Raw genomic sequence first — 16,152 nt, forward strand, 5'->3', positions numbered from 1 at the left:
ACCCTTAAGTCAGGATGGACTTGAAGGCATGTAACAACAACAGCTGGTATAGCACAGTGGGGAGGAAAGCCTGTCTAGGAGTCCAGAGTCTGTGAGTTCAAATCCCCACTCGTGTCTCCTGGGAGTCAAGGGCCAGCTAATGATCACCCACACAGCGGGTAGCCATAAATTGGGACTGACTTGAAGGCAGTCCATTCCATTTTCAGGTGACTTAGGACAACAGTGTCTTGGGAAGAGGTTGTTAAACGGAAGTGGACACGAAGCCTTTTAATGTAGCAAGCCGGCTCCTCGGCTGCATCCAAAGAGGTGGGACAGGCATGGGTAGGGGAGGAGGAAGGATTGGCTCAGAGGACAGACTGGGAGCCACTGGCAGCCTGTAGTTGCTGTGTGCTAACTTTGGGGTGCCTCACCGAGTGAGGGGCCAGCTATGCACACTGCCTGGAGAAACAAGAAAAAGAGGGCTTGCATCTCCATGGCAATGGCTTTGATGGGGACCTTGTTGTCAGGGGAACCATTTCTGAAAGACCAGCCTGTTGAGGGCAGATCTTTCTGCTGAATTCCCATTTCATGGAGGAGTCAAGAACAGGTTCCTGCACCTGAAAACGGTGCTGGAATCTGAGGTGACCAAGCCAAAAAGCAAGTCTGCTCTCACACCCCGACTCTGTAGAGGAGTGCTTGGCTTCTGCTTGGGGTCCTAATCAGAGGAGGAGAGACCAGACCACGTAAGTGCCAGAGGAGGCAGCATCAGCACCCAGCAAGCCGCTCTGTTGCAAGAATCAGGCTATCGCTGCCATCTTCCGGATGGGCGATTGAGGGCCAGTCCCATTCAAAGCCCTTGGCGGTTCTCTGCCGCTCACCACCTATTCTAGGGAAAATATGGGCTGCGGCTTAACAGCCCATCCAGACTCATGCTGGGTCAACATTTGAAATCTGGAACTGGCCAGAAGCTTGTTGCTGGTCACTGTGACTCCCCAATGGCGGCTTCTGTGAATGAGCAGCTAAACAGGATCTCGTGCTGTGCAACCATGGAAGCCTGGCTTAACGGAACACTCCTTCCTTATGCCTCAAGCAGCTGCAGGCAGGTCAGGTACAACCCCCTGCCTAAAACCCTGCAAAGCCGCTACCAGTCAGTGTAGACAATACTGAGTTAGAGGGACAATATAAGGCAGCTTTTTATGCACCCATGTTAAGCTTAATTCAGAGAGCTGGTGTGGTGTAGTGGTTAAGGTGTTGGACTATGATCTGGGGAGACCAGGGTTCGAATCCCCACACAGCCATGAAGCTCGCTGGTTGACCTTGGGCCAGTCACTGCCTCTCAGCCTCATGAAAACCCTCTTCATAGGGTCGCCATAAGTCGGAATCAACTTGAAGGCAGTACATTTAATTTTTAAGCTTAATTCCAAAGTGCAGGGGGAAGGGAAGGGGAGCCTTTAACGTTAAGAAAATGAAGGCAAGTATAATTTCTGGGCAAGTTCAGTGCCCTCACCGGGAGCTAGTAGGCATTATTGTATGCTGTTTTGAAGGAAATAAAAGAAAAACCCAAATGTGTTTCTGCAGTCCATTAACTTGGCCAATCCAGAAGTGTTGGAGAAAGGCACGGAGAGAGGCAGCGGAGCCGGCGGTGGGTGGGAAGCAGCTGCTCATTTGGGCGATGCTGCTGCCATCTTCGTGCAGCAGGCAGGCACTCTCACACATGTGCACACACAATGCCTTTGTGACTGCAGCACTCGCTCCCTGCGGAATGGGCCCTGATGTATGCACTCCAGGATGTATAGAAATCTAAATATACAAAGCCCTTCCTCGCCGGCTTGCCGCCTCTCGTCTGACATGAGATCTTTAATTGATTCCTCGTTTCCCTCCGCAGTGCACTGGTCAAGGCTGTCTTTCACTTTGGTTTGTTTGTTGGTTGGCTGCTTCTTTTTTTTAAAACTTTCTTGCTTCACAGCTTCTATTAAGGCAAGAGGTATACAGTATCGTTCAGGGGCTACAAGAATCCGCTCCTTTCACACTTCCAAACAAAAAGGACAGTTGCCTGTTTCATTTGCTGTGTATTCCTAACACCTCCCAATCACAGCCTGGGCTGAGATCTCCTCTGGATAACCAGGAAGTCTAGTCCAAGGGGACTGGATATAGGATGGAGTTGCCTGCTATGACCTCGTCTTGCTTTGCTGTACTCCACACCACAGAGCCAGGGCCAAATGCCGCTGCCAGCTTGCAAGTGCTGCACCTTGCAAGATCCCTCAGCCTCTGGGCCCTACAGAGACTATCTTGCTCCAGAGCAACCCCACCCTGGCATACATAGACACTGGCTGCAAGGTTGGAGGGGTGGGTGGCCTGACTGTTGGACCCAGAATGACAGAAAGGAGAAGCAGAGAGGGCGCCCAAGAGTCAAGCAGTGTACAACCGTTCACATTTATTAGTTCAAATATCTAACACTTGCTAAACATGCGTTTAACACTTATTGGTCACATTTCCACAGGTAGTCAAGTCACAGAGTGGAGCTTGGGAGCCAAGGCAGCTGGACAAAAGCAAAGGATGCCTGCTCTGCGGTGTGGCCAGGGCGACATTCACTTGGCCAGAGCATCATCAGAGGAAATGGCTCCTGAAGCAGGAAGAGGAGGGGAGGGGCCAGGCAGCCGGCATCCCCGCTGTGAGGCCTCCCCAATACTCCAGCTCCAAGTATGTTGAAACATAACAGCTAAACATTCACTATTTGTTATGTTGCAAGTGACACCCTGCTTCCCTGATTCATTACAAGGGATTGTGGGGAAAATGTATTTGAACAGTTGGACCCAGGGGTTGCTGTTCCTCCAGCCCACCCCCACGCTTGCTAGTGGAGCCCCACTTTGTCCCAGGTGGCAGAGAGGCAGGCCCAAAAGTCAACATCAACAGGGCGGCGGGGAGGAGTAGTGTAGCAGGAGACACAAGGCTGCACTTGAGTTAAAATGGTGGTGCAAGGATCTGTGCTAAATCATCAAGAGAACCCTATTTTTTTGCAGCAGCTGCAATGGCCAGAGCACGTCTGTGCTCCAACCATATACAAACTGTGCACCATATGCAACTCCAGAGGACGGGAAGATTGGTCTTGCCTCTGGGGACACTTACACTATATTTCCCTGGCAGCTCTGGGGAAGACTCTGGGGAAGACTCTGGGGCAGCCCTTCCATTGACCCCACATGCAGCACACGCAGGCTGCAGCCTGCTCTCTTGGAAGACCCCAGAGGGCCAAAGAGTTCTTCTGCAGCAGCAAGAAAAAACTGAGACTCTGAAGAAGTTAGGAGAAACAGCAACCCCTCCCAGATGTTTTCCCCACTGCATTTTCACTCAGAAACATGTAAAGAGGAAACTTTTTTTTTTAAAAAAAGAAACATGCTTTTTCCCCCCCACACACAATTCCTTTGAGATGATAAACAGGATGTCACACAAGAGGTAGTTTTGTTATGGAAACTGAGTCAATAACGTTATCAACAACTAGTACAAGACATTTTCATACATAGGAAAGAAAAACATGTCTATACCAAAGGCGGCTCAGTTGCGGTCAGGAGATGCCCACAAGGGGCAGGTCTGAGTCCAGCTGAGGGCTTCTTGCCCAGGCTCGTTTGGGGCCCTGCAGCTTCCCTGGCCACCCAAACGATCCCAGAGGGCAGGGAGGTCCCAAACAGGCCAGGGAAGAATCCCAGCTGGGCGGCGGCAGTGGCAACGGCAGCACGTTTCTCTGGGTTCAATTTAAATACATATCCCTGAGCTTCCATGTGCTGCGGGAGGGGCACACACGGAGAACCCAGAGAAACGCCACAGACAGCAGCTGCCGCTACCACCGCTGGAAGGGGCGTCACCTTGGACAGACATAATTGTAACCTAAAATACAAAAGAAATCTGCTTCATACTTCAGCTAAACCCCACCCCCACTTCCCTCCCTCCCTCCCTCCCTCCCACCCCCTCCCTCCCTTCCTGCCTCCCAGGGCAGGCCTGATTGCCATGTCAAAGCCTGAGAAAGAGGGAAACGTCGCCACCACCTTGGTCTCCACAGGCCCGTTGCATCGTGGAGTTGACAAAGCCAAGGAGGGGGAAGACGATGGCAGCTACAACGGCGGGAGGGAGAGGGCTGACGGTTCTCCCTCCACCCCCAACCCCCCCACCCCTTTTTGGTTGTTTTTTCCTTTTAGAAATAAAATATTAAAAAAGATAAAAGAAAAAGTAGTTCAAGTTTATAAACAGCAACAACAACAACAAAAGGTTGGTTTGAAGGACTGTACTCAAACGGGGAATCCCAGTCTCCCTGCTCGGCTTCTGAAAGGGCAGGAGTGGGTAAGGGAAGAGAAGGTTGGCCACAGGGCCTTTGGGGTCTTTCTGGCCCAAATGGGTTGGAGTGGCTCACACCAGGATGGGCCTAACTCTGCAGAAGCAGCTGCGGTGGTCCTTGATGCTTTCCTTGGGGGGGTATGTTTGTTTTTTGGGGGGGAGAGGGAGACAGAATAGTCTCTCTCTCTCTCTAATTAAGGGATAAAAAGTAGCCTGGTTTCATGCTAAAAAACACACCATATCAGGCATCTTGCTATGGCAGGTGGGATATTGAAAGCCAGAGGCCCAACGGGCCCCAGAAGCCAAAGATAATGGACGCCAGCCCACCCCTCCCCACAACATTAACCACAAAATTATTATACAGCCCTTTGCAAAACGACTGCTAAGTGAAGGATAGCACAGAAAAAGAATTCCAACCTTCGTAGGGTGTCCTTCAAACCAAATTCACAAATCCATCTAGTGAGTGACCTATGGTCTCTACGCCTCTAGCTACAATTCCTATTTTCTTCACATAATACCTGAGTCCGCAATGCATTACATTCACTTTACCCTGTTTCAAACCCCCAAGTCGTTAACGGACTTGGTTGCAGGAGGCATTAATGGCAGCCCAACAAGTTACCTTCTGGCTTGCTACTTAGCCTCTGGCTTGTGCCTGAATTCAGCATGGCTTTTCTGCTCCCAGACATAAACAGAGCCTTTGTCAATGAAGGATGCCGCTAACACAAGAGAAAAATGGGCTTGCACAATGGCCAGCGAACAGTCCTCTCCCACAGCCTCCCCCTCCTACATACCATTAACAGCTCCAGCCACGAAGGCAGGTAAGTGTCATGACTCTCTCTTTCCTAAGTCAAGTCATCATGCAGGAGATTTTTTGGGGGGGGAGCAGAGAGCTTCTGAAAACCCTGTGGCCACAAATCGGCAAGTTTTTTTTTTTAAATAACCCTTATTAAATGTCAGAGGCGGGCCAGTCTTCAGTCTTGTGCAACGTATGGAATCCCTGCTAATTATATGAGGAAACCAAAAGGTAACTTGGTCATTGGAGGTACTGCGGACAGCTTTTTTGCAAAAATAAGACCAATGTTCTGGCAGGCAGCAGTTTCTAGTTTCGCAACACAGACGGATGGACGGACGGACAGACAGACAGACAGAAGGGCAGACAGAGAACATGCTCAAATATCCCCGCTGCCCTTTGAGGTATATATCACATCAAAGCAGAAGGCCTTCCTGAGGGGATGGGGGGTGCTATTTGGACCAATGGAAAAAGCAAAAGGACCATAACATCAGTTTGTGGGATTCATGAAGCTTCCGAAAGCAGGGCCATTTACCCGTTTCACCTTGCTGGAATCAGCAGCAGCAGCAGCGTTGAGTTGGAAAGGTTAGCAAAGGAAGCCCTGTAGGCGACATCCCAGGGAGAGCTCCCTAAATCAAATGCCAATAGCCCCCCCCAAAAAAGTTGCCTTACGCTGGGGAGACATGCAAGTTTTCTCAACTGTTGGTCACCAGCATTACTCGCCCACTTGTGTTTTCCAGACTGATCCATATCGGGCTCTCCCCTAGAGATGTGCCAAATCTCCAAATGCAAAGGGGATGGGACAGGGCTCAGCCAGGTGAAGACAGGTGGCGGCAGCATCAGTCGCAACACTGGAGGTACTTGCGTGTGTGGATAAGATGGTGTGAACAACAGGTGTTTGGAGCTCAAGTCATTCGTCTCCGTTCTCTTACAGTGTGTGCTGACCACAGCCCATTAGCCAGACTGGGGGAAATGGGCTGAAGGGGGTGCTCTTCCCTGCTCTTTGAAGAGCTTCAGGTAGTTGAATAAAAAGCAGTCTTAGGGAAGACCTCCCTCCCTGGATGCTCACAGAGAAGCAGCTACTGCTGCGGGTATCTGTTCAATGTGCAGGTACAGGGAAAGGAACCTGGTTTTTGCAGGGGACTAGATGAGCCTCTGGAAAGTGGGGACAGAACCTACTTAGTGTGAATGCAGAGAAGAATCAGTCAGTCTTGTGAGGGCATCCTTCCAAGGGCGAAGAAGAACTGAACCGAGAGGGCATCCAAGGGGGAACCCCAAAATTCCTTTCTCCACAAGTGGGCCCTTTGGAAGATATCCACTCTCTTCCTGCTTGGCTTTGCCCTCCCAGCTTTTAGGCGGGCAGGAAATGCCTAGGACAGAGCTCCTCAGACTGTGGGATGCCCTCTCACCTGCTGACAGTCAGCTACCATGTTCCCTTCTTTGCAGTCTTGCACACGTGTGATAATGTAAAGGAATGTGGCGGCTGTGACTGGAGCACCAAGAGGGCCTGCAAGCAGTAGAAAGGGTGGCGTGGCGTGTGTGCTACCTAGAGAAGCTTTGTGGGCAGCTGACTGAGAGAACGAGGCAGGCGGCAGCCCCACGCTCCTTGTCACTTCTCAAGGGGAGACCCGATTCTGGCCGCCAAGGATGGCCGATTGCCTCATGGGATGAACGCTTTGGGTGTGACCCACAGAATGAGTGAACAGCACCTTCTCCTTGAGGTAGTCTTAGTCATCAGCCCCAGCCCTCCCCCCACCCCCTCCCAGTACAAAAGATCTAACCCTAAAACACTGTAACAAACATCTTCACATTCTGTAAACTGCAAGAGGACGCATCAGCCACATTCGGACGGAATGCTGTGCACGGGGTTGAAGATCATACATTCAACTCTGTCGTGAAATAAATATTATAGGAAACGAGTAAAAAAAAAAAAGGGGGGGGGGACAACGAAACCCACAAGGATTCTTGCTGTAACAGCAAGGCTACCCGCTGCCCGGCTGCAGCCGTTCCCATTGGCCTCAGTCGCAGGATCCTCCTCCTGCTCCTCTTTCTCCTTGCTGGAGGGAGAGAGGGATGGCTGCTCACTCTTTGCTCAGGCTGGCCTTGCAGGAGTGCAAAACCGCCTTAAAGAGGAGGGGCAGTTGCTCCAATGGGACATTCACCATTTTCCCTGTGAAGAGAAGAACGAAATTCTTGTTAGCTGTCCCACATCCAAGAGTGCAGGGTGCCTCCCAGACACCCCCACACACCACTGCCTTTTGCGATTACTGGGGTGGTTGAGTTTTTCCAGGGGGAACATAGGAAGCTGCCCTAAAAGTCAGAGCATTGGTCGCTCTAGCTCAGTATTGTCTGCACTGACTGGCAGCAGCTCTCCGGGACTTCAGGAGGGAATCTCTCCCAGCCCTGCCTGGCGATGCCATTGGGGACTGAACCTGGGGCCTTCTGCATGCAAAGCAGAGGCTCTGCCACTGAGCTACGGCCCTTACCTGCAGCTATCAGGCCATTTGTGCGGTTGACATTTTCCAAGGGTAGGAAATAAGGGGGGTACAGACGGCTGTGGAGTCGGAAGCAATTTTGGGTGGAGTCGGAGTTGGTAGAAATGTACCATCTCCGGCTTCAAAATAAAAACTTTCATAGGAATTTAGGAAAGTTTTCTTGTTCCAAAATTTTAATCAAATAAATATATTTTATGTTCTATCAATCTAGCCTGATGATTCATGTGGTGGTGATGAAATGCCTTGTGCTACCTTTTTACTACAGTAAATTTGTTATTGCTAGTTAATATACATTTGCCATTTATGAAGGAGTCGGAAGTTCGGCGTACGGACTCCACAGCCCTGGGTACAGAATGGGTAACAGGCAATGCAAGGGGGGGGCAGCGGAAGTGAGCAGAAGACAAGGTGCTCCCCTGTGGCTGGAGAAGCCAGAAACAGTGAGGGTGCAGCACAGTCAGGGAGAGGCAGAAAAGCCACCCTCTCCATCTGCTCTTACTGCTCACCAGGACTGCTGCTCCCTTCCTCCAAGCCTCATGAGGTGACAGAGAGCTTCACCTGCAATGTATCGGATCTCTGGCAGACACATCATCAGATCTGGAAACCGGTTTGGCTGATGTGGGTACTTGAACTCCATGAAATCCTGGCAGACGTACCAATACCGTTTGTTCAGCTGCTCCAGCTGGGATGCATTCGACAGGCCTCGGATATCTTAACGGAGGAGAAGCCAAGTGAATGGAGAAGGAACAGCCATCTTTCCACCCCCACCCCTGCCCAATCAGCATCTGCAATTCCAATAAAAGGAAAAGGAGCAGAGAAGGTACAGAAGAGTCCCAAAACTGACCCTCGAGAGCCATTTCTGTCATGTGAGCAAGGACCCACTCTTCCAGGAGGTAAGAGCAAGTCACTTGTGTCTGGACGAGGGAGCCTGTGGCCCTCTGGCTGTTTCTAGACTCTGACAAGTGCTCCCAAGATGGAGTCCAGCAACATCTGGGAGCGCTACAATTGTCCATCCATGGCTGGATGACACAGTGTGGGAAAAAGGTACCTTGGAGGGGCCAAGCAGGGCCCAGGCTCCAGAGGTCACATGCTGGACTTTTTACTCTGAATCCATCACAAAAGCAGCCAGAGGCCCCACTCTTGGGGCTCGGGGAAAAGAGAGGGAGCTGACCCCTTTGCCACTTTGCTGAGCCCAGGCAAGCAGCTCTCCTATTGGTGCAGCTGCTGAAGTCCAGTCAACCTACTGGCTTTGCAGACAGGCTGTGACACAAATTTGGAAAGAGGCCCCCTGGGGGCCAGGTTGCCTTGAACCCATGAGCCTAAGGACAGCAGCAGGAGGTGGGTGGGGAGACTGGAAGAAGCGCCTGCCCCTCCCACCCCGAGAAGAGGTGCTCCCTGCACCCAACAGTTCTGGCATGTTTATGGCAACATTTCACCAGCTCCACAAAGTCACTAATTGGCAGAAGAGAGCTGAGGGCTGAGAGCCCAATTTAGAGTTTCTCACTTGACCCACTTCTCTCGATGGCAAAGGAAAGGCCCGGGGAGGGAGCGGAAAGGAAGAGGCCCTGGTTCTCAGGGCAGGGGGCTTCCTTCAGCCTTCCCCGGGCAGCTCCAGCAGCCGCAAGGCCTGATCTCAACTCTGCTCAAAGGAAACTCGAAACACGTCCGTGCTGTAGAGGGCACCGAGCGCAGAGGATGTCAGGGAGAGGAGGCTCCTGGCGGAGCAGGAAGGGAAGCTCCACACTGCGCTCACCTTGATTGAGGAAGTTGATGGCTTTCATGCAGGCATACTCCTCGTTGCTGACTTTCAGCTGGCTGAACTTGCGGAACAGATAGATGAGCCGCTCCATCACTTCCATCCCCTCTTCGCTAAACCTGCAGGGAGGGAGCTCCGCGTCAGACAAGCCCTCAGGAAGCTCCCGGCTCGGACAATTCCAGATCCTCCCGCATCACCCACAAAAGCCACAATGACAGGCTCCTCCAAGGAACTTCCCTGCGGAGAATTCTCCCTGGCTTGCTTGAAGGACCCCAATTTGTGGCTGGGGACGATGGCACACTGAGCCTTGGCTCCTCACTTTGGGAACAAGCTGGAATGCTTGGGGCATGGAAGTGAGCCCTCCCTGGGCCCCGAGCAGCATAACGGCAGAGCATCTGCTCTGCATGCAGAAGGTCCCTGGGTCAATCCCCCTCTAGCATTTCCAGGCTAGACTCCTTGTCTGAAACCCTGGAGAGCTGCTGCCAGTCAGTGTAGACAGTACGGAGCTAGATGGACTACAGGTCTGACTCCATATAGGGCAGCTTCCTGCGTTTTCCCTTCTATAAAATTTTATTCCTAAAGGGAACCAAACCAGGGGTGGGCAAGTCAAGCTGCTCACTGTTACAAACGGGGAGGGCTGGGAACTGCCTCCCCTAAGATCAGACTCTTTGCCCCTCCACGTCCAGCACCGGCAGCGGCTCCCCAGAGTCTCAGGCACAAGAAGGTCTTTCCCACCACTGGCTGCCTGATCTGTCCAACTGGAGAAGCCAGGGAATAAAACCCGGGCCTTCTGTGGCAAAGCAATGCTCTAACCCTTGGACTGCAGCCCCTCCATAATGGAAAGCAGAGGGGCTGGCCCTACGTCCACCCCGCCCACCATTTCTCACACACAGTCAGTCAGTCACGGAGAGGGAGCAGAGAGAAAAATGCTAGAGGCTGCAAGAAACTGGGAAGTCACCACAGGATTAGCTCTGAGACACAGGAGAGCAAAGTCCCGCCCACCCCACTCTAAACGCCTGCCTAGGACAGAACCCAGTTGCTCCCCTTGGATCCTTGCCCTAAGGGAGGAGATGGTCAGAGCCCACGTCTGTGCAATATGGAGACAACTGGGGGAGTTCCCCACCAGCACTTGGAAGGAAAACTGCCTGGCTGCTGTTAAAAACCTCCCAGGAGCAGCAGGACACGAATGGAAAGGTTCAGGATGGAACTGAAGAGCTCAGACTGGACTCTTCTCGCCCAGCATCGTTACCTTGCCCTGCCCCACCCCTGATGACCCCTTTCACGAGGGATCTGACGATGCCCTGTCAATAAACTGCCCTGCAGAAGGGAAAGAACGTCTAAGCGTCCCAGATCTCTTCTCCAGGTAGAATCTTCTGCCATTCCCTATCTGAGCACCAGGGCAGCAAAAGGCATCGTCAGAAGCGTTTTGGAGCCTGTGGTTCCTTGCAGGAATCTGAGCAGTCATTCTCCCAATTTCTCCATATAAGCTTTGGCCATGCTGGGTGAGGGGGACATGCCAGCCAGCCAGCCAGCTATGGGAGATCTAAAAGTCAACTCTTGGGCAGGGGAATTCCTCCCAATGTTGACATTTCTCCCCTCACTGCCTCTTGGGCTCCCAGCCTCCATAGTTTCCCTGTCTTGCTCAGAAGGCAACGTCTTTCAAGTTCTGCAGCCTCGGGCCAGGCAGTATTTCCTTGGTGATGACACACAGATGAGAATCTGCCCGTCGTTCGCGGTCCCTTGCCAGCCTCTCTCCATGCAAAGTCAGAGGGCCTTTTGCCCAGTCCCTTCTTCTGACACAGGCCGGCTTGTGTCCCTCCTTCCAAGTTATTTGGGAAAGAAAGGCACAGTGGAGAAATCAAAGCTGCCTGAACCGCAGGTCAGCTCACCAGGAAAGCAATTTTGGATGCGATGAAAGCTGCTTCACTGGCCTATCTGAGCACTGCCCAAAGTTCCTCACTCTCGCCCTGAAAGCAGAGATCCTGGCGGTGCAGGATTGTACCACTGCCCTCAAAGGGGCTTTTCACTCCCCGGGCTACATAGCCCTTCGAGAAATCCAGGCCAGTTCCCTCCTGCTCTATGGGCGCTCCATGTTGGAAAGAGCAACCTGGGAAACAGCACAGCACTAGGCGAGGTTCTCTGGGCGCCCACCGCTTTGTGTTCAGCCTGCCTCCAACAACAGCTGAACTGCTGTGATCTGTGGCTGGTGCAACTATCTGGCATTAAACACAATTCCTGATAAGAGGCTGATTAGATGAAAAAAGATGCTATAAATTTGGTGCAATATTAAGTTGGGGGCAGGGGTGGGGAAGAGAACAGACAAGATTTGATTTAGGGAGAGGGTAGGAGTTTCAAGGCAGCCGACACGGCAGCAGGTCAAGGATCCAGAAGGAAACCATGGAGGGAAAGGAGGGGACAGAGGGTGTGTGTGTAGTCTCTGTGTGTGTATGTATCTGGGGGGCAACAATGCCCCACATGCCACATTAGCACACGAGGTAAGCACCGCAGGAAACTCAAGGGTGTTGAGGGACATAAGAGGGGCAGAACGTCAGTCACACTGCAGCTATCTTTGAATGTTCACAGCTCTGCCCCAATCTTGATGCTGGATGACATTTTCTTGGAGGTCCTGACTGAAAAGGAGAGCAGAGATGAGCTCTGAATTGAGAGAACCAGTGGGCTCCCCAAAACACACACTGAGCAATGCTTGGCTTGGGCAGAGTCTCTTTTCACACGCATCTGTGGCCTGATAGGGAGACGCAGGCAGGCAGGGAGTGTGGCAGAGAAGGGGAGGCCAGGTGACTGGGGTGGGTGGAGGAGGGACTCTGTCCTGCCCCAATCTCCCCTGGGCTGCTATCCAAACAAGGCAGCCTGGCACTTCAGAAAATGCACCTTCCCCTCCCTGCTGATTCACGAGCAGCAGGGTCACTAGGAACATCAGATCGCTGTGTGTCATGGCTGGTGTCAGGCGTGTCAGAGGGCGGCTCAAATTTATGCCACAAAAAACAATCCCAGCCTCTGACCCTGGGGGGCCATCGGGGCTTGTATTCTGTGATCCAGGTCTTCGTCATGAAAGGCGACTCCTGGCCGGGAACTGCTATGATGCCTTCTATGAACCACTGCGGATGAGCACAACCTGCCGTCCGCTCGTCCCTCTCTTCTACCCCAGAAGGATAGGCAGAGGGAAGGGACTCCCAGAAGGCCAGCGCCAGATTATCAGGACACCTCTGTGAAATGCAGTCCTGTCCAACCTGTGGCCCCGACAGGGATGTTGTTGGGTCTCCAACTCCCAGCAGCCCTGGCCAAGCATGGCAAATGGTCAGAGATGATGAGGGGAGCCTCAGTCCAGCCACATCTGGCGGGCCACAGGTTCCCCATCCCTGACCTAGCTCAGGTGGGGGAGGGCTGAGCTGCTCTGATGAGGGGAGAGGAAAACTCTGCCTGAATTCCACATGTTGGAGAGGTCCTTCCTGGGAAAGCCCTCTCCAGGCATGTCCGAGGTCAAAGGCTGATTTCCAGGCTTGGTGGATGCTTTCCACAGAGACTATTAAATACAAGACTGAAGCTTCAAGCCCTAGAAGTGTGACACTCAGCCCGAGTCCAGCAATGTCTGGAGGACTACAGATTTCCCATCCCTGGTGGCTGTGCAACAGAGGCAGGAGGGAGTGCACAATGCGGAAAGATGCACCCTTTCAGACAGTGCTCTTACCCACTAGTACTTGGGGTTTGGAGAGACGCTTCCTTGACAAGAAGGTCTGGTGGGGCAAGCACAGCAATTCATAGTATCTCCAGCTCTGCCATGTATCCAGGGCAAGGGGGCTTGGCACTTCCCACCCTCAATTGTAATATGGATTCAATAATCCTTGACAGCAGGGGTGGGGAACCATGGAATCATAGAACAGTAGAGTTGGAAGCGGCCTGCAAGGCCATCGGGCCCAAATCCTTGCTCACTGCAGGAATCCAAGTTGACCTCCAGCCCACAGGCCTAATTAGACCCAGCAGAGGTCCCCTTTGGCTCTTTTCTCCAAAACCACTCCTTCCTGCCCCACACCTGATGTTATGTATGACATCAGATGTAGGGCAGGTGGAAACATGGCTGCCAAAGAGCCATCAGGAGCTTCGCAGGGCAGTCAAACTCTGTGGGCTTCTTGTAAGTACCGAGCTGCTGATCAGCACACACAGGAAGCCCACTGGGATCTGCATTACCCCAAACTGGGGCTTGCTGTAAGTACAAGTATCCCTTTATTTATTTATTTATTTATTTATTTATTTATTTGTTTGTTTGTTTGTTTGTTTGTTTGTTTGTTTGCATGAAAAATGGAAATGGACTGCCTTCAAGTCGATCCCGACTCATGGCGACCCTATGAATAGGGTTTCCATGGTAAGTGGTATTCAGAGGGGGTTTCCCATTGCCTCCCTCTGAGGCTAGTCCTCCCCAGCTGGCTAGGGCCTGCTCAGCTTGCCACAGCTGCACAAGCCAGCCCCTTCCTTGTCCGCAACTGCCAGCTGGGGGGCAACTGGGCTCCTTGGGACTATGCAGCTTGCCCACGGCTGCGCAGGTGGCAGGGCTCGTAACCCCTGAGCCACTCCCTGTGGGGTGATCTTTAGCTGGCCCTTGACACCCAGGAGACACCAGCGGGGATTTGAACTCAGACTCTGGACTCCCAGCCAGGCTCTCCTCCCCATTTTTGCATGCCCAGCTTAAATTGATGCTGGTAAAGCTGCACCTGCAAAATATTTTGTTTTGTTTTAGATCACCTGGCCCACCTCCCCGTCCAAATAGTCTGTGGGGGATGGGGAGGTTCCCCACCCCTGCTTTACAAGGCCATCATCAGTATTACTGAGAAAATTACCTAAGGAGATACGCCTGGCGCCCACGGTACTTTCTTTTAGGCGCCAGGTTAAGACCTGGCTATTCTCCCAGGCATTTTAATGTTTTTACGTTTAATTTTGTTAGTTAACTTGCTTCTATGTGTTATTGATTTTATTATATTATTGTATTTTAATCCAGTTTTGTACACCGCCCAGAGAGCTACTAGCTATGGGCGGTCTAGAAATGAAACGAAATAAAATAAATAAATAATAAATAATTATTATTTATTTATTACATTTATACCCTGCTTTTCTTTTCCTGAAACCCAAGACGGCTTACGTATGGTTCCCAGGCGGTCTCCCATCCAGGCACTGACCAGATCTGACCCTGCTTAGCTTCAGCAGGGAGCTGGCCTCAGGTGCCTTCAGACCACTGAAGCCGTCTGTGCACCTGAACGTAGCAATGAACACAACAGCATATAGCGAGACAACCCTGTGGGGAAGGCCCCTGTCTGTCTGCCAGCAGGGAAGGGAAGCCAGGCGTTCCGTGAGGCGTCAAAGCCCGTCCCAAGCAGCGGTCCCCCTCACAGAACACAAGGCGGCTCTGTACCGTCTGCCAACCTGGAACGGTTTAAATCCTGGTGCACTTAACTCTCTCTGTGCCCCATGCAAAACATATTTGGGTTTGGAGAGTTGGTTCCTTGATTGAGGGGGGGTCTTAGGAAAGTATCACACAGGGAACTCTTGGCTAAAATGAAGCAGGTGTTAAGATGGCCCCCTAACTTCCAAGCCCAGGAAGAGAGGGGGGAGTCAGTGCCAGAGTGGAAAGCAGACACTGCCTGCTCTCCCCTCCCGCACGCCACACACACGCCCCAGGGCTGCCTCCCCTCCCTTCTCACCGGTGGAGCTCATCATCCGAGGGAGAGTACTTTGAGGTCACATCAGCCAGGTCCCCAAAGATCTGCCTGCTGTAGACGGTGAGGGAGGAGAGCAGGATCAGCTCCTGCCAGGTGGAGCTCAAGAGGCAGGTGTAGTCCTTGATGGACAGTTCACAGTAGAAAGGCAGCTTCTTGATCCAGGCGATCTGCCGGAAGAGCAGCTCATCCGCCAGCCGACAGAGCAGCGCAAAGAGCTCGGCCTGAGTCACTTTGTACCTGCAGGAACCGTGGGGAGAGGGAGGGAGAGGAGCTGAGATGGGGAGCCACGTGGAGCCCAAGGAGGCGGTGCTGGGGAGGGGGCAGTCACTGCCCCCCAGTGGCAACAGCAAGGACTGGCCAGCCTGACTGTCGGGCCCCACTCCCAAACTGAGAGGAATGGGGACAGACGGACACAAGGCAGCTACTGACCAGGCCTCAGCATCCAAACACTGGAAAGAGGCCATTCTGGGTGAGAACGGTCAGTCTCTCCTTCACCCAGAACAGGGCTTCTTCTTCCCTCCTTTCTGTGACCAGCACAGCAAACACTGCCTGCACTAAGAAGCGAGCTTTTCCCCACATCCCAACCCAGAGGCAAGGCACAAGGCCTACAGCCCTCTCCCCTCTGCACTTGGAGCCACTGAGCTGGGAAGCAGCAGCTCCTGCAGCCGCACCTGGGTCTGCCAATGCAGCACAACGAGGCCTCCCAGAGTCCCAAAGGCCTGTGGCATTGCAGCTCCAGAGAACCCTCCCAAGGGGACTGCGAAGCGGAGCACTCACCCATCTTCAATCAGCATCGGGGTGCCCAGGGGCTCCAGGTCCTCTGCAGACACCAGCTGGCTGATGAGGAGGCCATGGGATTGGGGGTCGAGGCTTCGGGGTTGTGGGGGCAGCAGGGCTGAGTGAGCCGGGCAGCTCAGAAGGTGCGGAAGGTACTGATAGGGCGCAGACACCGGCGTCCCCATATACTGATCCCTGAGTGCAGTAAATCCATTCAGCTCCACAGACCTACTGGAAGAGGCAAGGCAAGGCTGAGCGACATGACGGGTGGGAAGGAGCCAGGCTCAGTCTAGGGGTGGGCAAAGGTGC

The 16,152-nt window shown here is 52.7% G+C and overlaps 1 protein-coding gene across 6 annotated transcripts in view; it reads right to left on the minus strand.

Moving 5' to 3' along the window:
• Positions 1 to 3,944: 3,944 nt before the first annotated feature.
• The window catches only part of NR6A1 (nuclear receptor subfamily 6 group A member 1), a 132,702-nt gene continuing 120,494 nt past the window's right edge, over positions 3,945 to 16,152 (minus strand). For 5 of the 6 annotated variants that reach the window (XM_061604111.1, XM_061604110.1, XM_061604108.1 and 2 more), the window contains 5 exons: positions 15,844 to 16,074; positions 15,049 to 15,303; positions 9,338 to 9,459; positions 8,143 to 8,295; positions 3,945 to 7,262 (listed from right to left, as the gene is read on the minus strand). In XM_061604111.1, coding sequence (XP_061460095.1) covers positions 7,174 to 7,262; positions 8,143 to 8,295; positions 9,338 to 9,459; positions 15,049 to 15,303; positions 15,844 to 16,074 — 850 coding nt within the window. In that variant the 3' untranslated portion in view covers positions 3,945 to 7,173. The remainder of the gene's footprint in view (positions 7,263 to 8,142; positions 8,296 to 9,337; positions 9,460 to 15,048; positions 15,304 to 15,843; positions 16,075 to 16,152) is intronic. The other variant, XM_061604109.1, reaches the window with a different exon arrangement.

Source organism: Rhineura floridana, chromosome 20 (assembly GCF_030035675.1).
Source record: "Rhineura floridana isolate rRhiFlo1 chromosome 20, rRhiFlo1.hap2, whole genome shotgun sequence".
NCBI classification, from domain to species: Eukaryota; Metazoa; Chordata; class Lepidosauria; order Squamata; family Rhineuridae; genus Rhineura; species Rhineura floridana.